Source organism: Acyrthosiphon pisum, chromosome X, assembly GCF_005508785.2.
Source record: "Acyrthosiphon pisum isolate AL4f chromosome X, pea_aphid_22Mar2018_4r6ur, whole genome shotgun sequence".
In the NCBI taxonomy this organism is placed as follows: Eukaryota; Metazoa; Arthropoda; class Insecta; order Hemiptera; family Aphididae; genus Acyrthosiphon; species Acyrthosiphon pisum.
The window spans coordinates 91,785,187-91,792,419 of record NC_042493.1 but is presented as its reverse complement, the minus strand read 5'-3'; the positions used below and the strand labels follow the sequence as shown (position 1 = coordinate 91,792,419).

The following is a 7,233-nucleotide window of genomic DNA, read 5'->3' as shown; positions in this document are numbered from 1 at the left end:
GTGCTGAAAAGGTATACGAGAAAAAAAGAAATAACTGTTAATGGAAACTATTTACGTGGAACATTGTTTTTGATTTTCAATCCTAAGCTATAAAAGTCGAACATTTTATAAATTTTTAATTTGATAAATTTTGTCATAATTCGAACTTTAAATGCATGTGCGCCTATGTACTTTTAATATTTTTCAATTGCTATTGTAACAATATATCAGGAGCCTTGTATTAAATGTTCACGCTTTTTGGCCCAACCAATAACATTTTATCTTTATTTATAGAAAAAAAAACTAAAAAATTTAAAATTAAAATGTTCTGTAAAAAGATCAAATAAGATCAAATAATTTTCAAAATTGTATGGTGTATACATAATGCTAATTTAAACATTCAGTGATATTTTCAAGTATCTACAGTCATTCGTTTTGTAATTACAACAAAATAAGAAAACCGTTACATGAGAAATTTAGTGAATATCAAATGTAAAAATTAAAATTAAAAAAATTTAAGTTGACTTTCTTCCTTTCATTTTTTTTTTTTTGCTTAAGGTAGACAACTTTATGAGGAATCTTGTATTACATTTACAAATCTTAGATTTATAAATAAAATGTTTTATGAATTTCTAACTCAAAATAATTTTCAAACTTTCGTCATATTTACGTATTTTGTCAATATTTGAACTTTAAATGCTTATAAAAAAAATTGTGTCTATGGAGTTTTAATTTTTTTCATCTGCCTTTGAAACAATTATACTAGGAGCCTTCTATTAAATTTTCAAGCTTTTTCAACCAACAAATACATTTTTTTTTATATTTATAAAAAAAAAAACCAAAAAAAAAAAATGGACACTGAAAATGTGCCTTAAACAGCTCTCAAAATGTAGTCAAAATTTTTGAAAAATGTTATGGTGAATAGAAAATGCTATAATAAAAACATTCAGTCAAAATTTCATGTTCCTACGGTCATTTGTTGTAGAGTGGCACCAAAATCGATTTTCTCGAAAACAGACTGCGTAAAAGTTTCTGTTTTTCCTTAATTTTTCTTTTGTTTTTCACTGCGCTTTTGAAAACTACTGGAAAATTTAATTTTTGCCCCCCCCCCACCCCCAAAGTACCAACTAGATTAACTTTCCTATCAGAAAAGTGAAACTATAGTTTAAGAAAATGTAAGTATTTTTACTGTCCTAAAAGGTTATGACAAACACAAAAATAAAAAATTTTAATTTAAAAAAAAAAAACACATTTGTGAATTCAATAAATTCATCGCTCCGCTCAGAATATAAAATATAATAAGATTAAACTTCAGGTTCAAGTTAGAACAGTCTGAACAGGTTAACCTTATCTGCAGACTAACCAAAAACTGTTATAGCATTTAATTATAGGTACCTATTATATATTTTACTAATTTAGTGGTGAAACTAAACAAATTTTGAAATTTGAGTAAAATTATGACCTTTTTTTTTAGGGGGGGGGGGTGCATATTTGCGGTGCAGGGCCGGTTTTATCCATATTTCCCGGGCCGAAAAAATTCGCCAATCCGCCTCTGTACATACATAATATGATAACAACAACTTTATTTTCCAGATAAATATTAATTGGTTTGAAATTAAATGAGATTGATTTTTATCCAATTTCAATTGGATTTAGGTGTAAAAAAAGCCACGACCAAGACGACAGAATATAAGCCGACGATCACGTAATTATGTCGCACAACAGTCTTATTGAAAACCTTTGTACAGGGTCAACTCTGGAACTACTTATCAGATCTACTTGATTTTTTTTAAACGAAAGAGTATATCACGGAGAAGGTTATTATGTAACAAAACTTTAGGTAAATCCACCGGAAAAGTTGGAAATCTGGATGTCAAAAATACAACAGTGACGCAACAGGTTAGGTTAGGATTTTGTATTAATTGATTATATTAATCCACCATAGGTAGAATACGACCAATTTGATATAACTTTGATACTTTAGAGTTAAATCATACACGTACGTACAAACAGGAAGGGGTCCGAGATCTACCGCAGGTAGATTGCCTACCTGATAATATACTGCTGCGAATTAGTATTTTTATTCCGGGCAACAGAAAAGTTAAGATAAATCTAGAACATCATACGCCGAATATTAAATAACGCATTGAACAAAGTTTGAGTCATATACAGTTTGTACATTTAACGGGTAACGAAGTGCACGGGATCAGCTAGTATACTATATATTTCATGTATTATTCTGTATACTTTGTAAAATAATGATGAAATCACTTGTATATTGCTATTACAAGCTCGGAAATATAATTGAAAAAATCATGGTTTTTCAGCGAAAGTCAATAAAAATATCTTGATTTCCCCTAAATCAGAATATTATCATAATTTTGATAAAATCTTATACAAATATCATTTCTATGTCAAGACTCAAGATCATGTCCAAAATATCGAAAATCTCAGTAATAACATATGAATAGTTTGCAAATCAATCCATCAATATCATTAGATATTAAATGCAACTATACTCTATAACCAGTGTTGTAAAGTATTTGAGTTAATGTATTTGAGTAAAAGTATTCAAATACTTTTTTCCGTATTGAATACTTTTTTAAATACTTTTTTTTATTCTTTTAATTCTTAATTTGTTTTTATTTGTAATCCTGGTTAAATAAAAAAACCGTGCCATCGTGTTTATCCTTCGACGTTATAACAATATTATATTATATATTTATTATTTGTGGCCAATTTGATATCGGTTTACGTCGATTAGTAGTTTAATTAAATGTTTTTTTCTCCAATCGTCGACGACTACGGTACGTCGGTATCAGAATAAGCTTATTAAAACAAAATATTATATTATATATATATTATGAAATAAGCTTTCGTTTAACAGTTATTAAACTTTAACTTTATAATTTATTAAACAGTACGAAAATATTATTACTAATTATTATTACTATCTATTCACTAAGAAAATAGTTCTCAATATTATCATTATTGTTTATCGTCGACGACGATCGATGATGGTAGGAGATATCCATAGGTGCAAATGGAGTTTGAGATTGGGGGGTGGGAGGCTAGGCCTTACTTTGATAATATTGAAGAAGCTTAAGACATGTAAAAAATGTAGGAAATGTTTGAGAGGGCTATGGACATTTTTTTTTGGGGGGGGGGGGGGCTTAGCCCTTATATTTAGAACTATCACTAAAAAAAAACTAACAGGACGGTTTAGAATTTTAATTATTGAACGAATCATGTTCGTTTTTTGAATAAAAAAATTTTTGATTAAAACAAATTGTATAAGAAATAAATAGAATTTTCTTTTTGTATTTTACGATTATTTCAAATACTTTTAAAAAGTATTTGAGTATTACTCAAATACTTAACTTTTTATAGTATTTGGGCGGTATTTTAAATATTTTATTTTACAAGTATTTGAGTAATTACTTAAGTACTTTTAAAAGTATTTCTTTACAACACTGAATATAACAGACCATTTCAGTTCTATATGGTTGACTTACATCTCTTCAATCTACACTATAATATGATATTATATCAAGTTTTATGACTCTTACATTATATTATGTTAAAACATGTAAACATTTCATAAGTCTAATAAAAATATGTTCAAGTATCATAATCTCACTGTAAAAATATATATACCCAACTAATATTGTACCTTTAAAAACCGGTACATTCATAGATACCTTTACTAAAAGTTATTATTTTTGTTTAAATTTCATAAAAACTGTTTTCATAGAGCCAAACTCATAAGCTAGATATATAATATAAAAGGTGGGTAAGTGGATGTCGCTCTGCTGTACAGTAGGTTACAAGTGGGTCACTGTATAATGGATAGTATTAAATTTGAATTCAATGATATAATATCACTGTATAAGAAAAACGATTCTGAGGGAGACGGTTTGTCAGTCTAGGTATTAGACATACCTATTATAGGTATACTTATCTATAATATCAATAATAAATTCCAAATTAATCATATCACAATATCCATTAGGTAACGCGTTATACATAAACAACAAACCGTGGTACTATCATAGATATATAATAGTATACTTTAGAAGTTTCAAGTACCCACAAATAATATTATACAATCACAACAAAATAACTAAAATAGTCATTCCAGGTTTTTTAATATGTAATTTCGTCTAAATTTGAACTTAAAATTACTATAAAAATAAACTGTGCTTATGTATTTCTTAGAATTTTTGGTAACAGAATTAAATATTTACGTGGAATCTTGTTTTAAATTTTCAATTCTTAGATACAAAATTTGAACATTTTATAACTTTTTAACTACAAAATAATTATTCAAATTAAAATTTGATCAATTTTGTCAAAATTCGATCTTTAAATGCTTATAAAAAAAATTGTGCGGATGTATTTTTAATATTTTTCAACTGCTATTGTAACAATATATTATGAGACTTGTATTACATTTCTACACTTTTTGGCCCAACAGATAAAACTTTATTGATATTTATAAAAAAAAAAACTAAAAAAATTGAAAACCGAAAATGTCCGTAAACAGCTTAAAAAGAGTCAAAATATTTTCAAAATTCTATGGTGTATAGGAAATGCTAATATAAACATTCAGCGAAATTTTCAAATTTCTACAGTCATTCGTTTTTTAATTACAACAAAATAAGAAAATCGTTACGTAAGAAATCGAGTGAATACCAAATGTTGTAAAAATATGAATTTCAAACGCTCATAAAAATTTAATTTGATTTTCTTATAGACATTTTTGATAAAGGTAGTTTAACTTATAAGGAATCTTGTATTACATTTTAAAATCTTAGTTCTAAAAAGAAAAATTTTTACGAATTATTAACTCAAAATAATTTGCTAATTTTCGTGATTTTTACATATTTTGTTAATTTTTGAACTTTAAATGCTAATAAAAAAAAACTGTGACTAAGGATTTTTAATATTATTCAAATCTCATTGTAACAATATAGTAGGAGCCTTGTTTTAAATTTTCAAGTATTTTTCTCACTAAATAATGTTTTATTGACATTCATTGAAAAAAAACTAATTAAATTGGAAACTGAAATTGTCCGTAAACAGCTAAAAACAAATCAAAATATTTTGAAAATTTTATCATGTATAGAAAATGTAAATATAAACAACCAGTGAAAATTTCATGTATCTACAGTCATTCGTTTTAAAGTTACACCAAAAACCAAAATCAATTTTCTCGAAAATAGATTTTGCGTAAAAATTCCCGTTTTTCCTTAATTTTTCTTTTGTTTTTCACGGCGCTTTTGAAAACTATTGGAATAATGTTACTTTTGACCCTCCCAAAGTACCAACTAGATTCACTTTCCTATCAGAAAAGGTACTGTTGAAGAAAATCCAAGCACTTTTACAGTCCTAAAAGGTGATGACAGGCACAAAAATAAAAAAAAAAATAAAAAAACACACATCATTGTAAAATCAATACATTCGTCGTTCCACTCAGAATCTAATACCTATACTATCATTAAAATGTTCACTGATTTTCATTACTATACCTTAATTCGCAAACCTTAACCACGTCAGTTAAGAATAGAACATTGATTTTCAATCACGATTATTAAACAATTCTTAAAAAATTTCAACTGCTAAATTCATATTTTGCATGCAATACCTACCAATATAAGGAACATATTATTCTGATTCAAATTTCAAGTTATAAAAGTTATTTATAAGAAAAAATGTTTAGCTCTTGTAAATTAAACCTATACCAATTATTTCAATTAAAAGTATTAATGCATATTTTACATATTTTAATTTTAGAGGACCATAGTTAATAAACTAGCGAACCAAAATTGATGATTTGACTGTCAACATTTTCATAAAAAAAAGCTTTACCGGAATCCATTAAAAATATAGTAGTTACCATTTGAAAAAATAAATTTGATTTTGCTATTGGTACACCTGCGTGCTTAAAATTTTTAAATTGTTATAAAAAAATTGCCTGTTAAAAATAAAGAAACGTTTTTTTTTCGTTTTAACGAAATTCTATGTCATCGATCCATAATCGTTAAAAAAGCCCCGCGTACAATGACATAAGACACACTCTGTATAATAGGTCAATGGAATAACGTCATATTCTGCGATACTGCCATATAACTCTATGGTTAGTTAGTTTCCATAGATAATGTTATCTATGATGGTTCTACGATATTTTAGAATCACGGACTAAGATATACCGTACACCGTATATAGTCCGTATATCTTTGTCCGTGTTTAGAATATAGACAGGGTAATAATTTAAATGATAATGTCTAATACATGCACGCAAATTATTATTTTGTACCTGTTTATATATTATATATATTAATGATTTTCCGGTGGTGCAAAAACATACCTTTGCACCATCACATTTTAGATGTGGTGGTGCAAGTGCCGCATTTGCACCACTCAATTTACGCCACTGCACATAACGTTGTGGTTCCCCGCCGCGCACCGGCATCTTTAACAAATTTTGTTTTTTTTTAAGATCCTCGACGAGTTAAGAACACTGAACAGTACATAATTAATTCAGAGGCGGTTTGACATTTTTCAGCTGGTGGTTTAAGAATAGTTAATACCACTCACCCATCTACTGAAAAGTCATAATAGGTCATAATATAGTCATAACAAAATGTAGGTACATATAAAATAATATAAAATCAATACTAATTTTCTATTAGTTGCTGAAAATGTATCAATAATTTTTGTTTGTGTCAAGACTATTAGTTACACCTCTTTCGATATTCAATATTAATAAATTTGAAAATCGTTCTTGTCTCATTGTTGTTCCCTGCAGACAAGCTTCCGAACGTTGCATTGAAGATAATGAACGTTTGCAGGTTGCGCAACTAACAGGTCTAGTAAAAGCTACTTATAACAATTAATATAAATTTGGGTACACATCTTCAGTAAGTACCTAACTATACTTGTTTAATATCATCAATATCAACTTTTTCTTTAATTTTAAAGAAGCAATATTTGGCAACAAGCTTTTATCTTATCACCAAAAAAGCATAACTCATAACGAGTGGATGAAATATATTTTTTTTAAACATGAACAATTGAGATTTTTTTTAATTTGAATAAAATTTCCTAATTTCCAAGGCTGGGCATTAACGAGTTAAAAAGTTAAAGTTAGGTTAAAAAGTTAATTTAATTTAAACTTTTTAACTTAACTAGTTACTTTTGGATTCTCATTAACTTAACTGTTAACTTACTACATTTCTTTTTTAATTAACG

General features: G+C 27.2%; 1 protein-coding gene across 1 annotated transcript in view; it reads right to left on the bottom strand.

Moving 5' to 3' along the window:
• Positions 1–6,454, bottom strand: part of LOC100165708 (3-hydroxy-3-methylglutaryl-coenzyme A reductase-like) — a 31,399-nt gene extending 24,945 nt beyond the window's left edge. Inside the window, 1 exon segment of the mRNA XM_029485296.1 lies at positions 6,350–6,454. Coding sequence (XP_029341156.1) covers positions 6,350–6,454 — 105 coding nt within the window.
• Between the last annotated feature and the right edge of the window lie 779 nt (positions 6,455–7,233).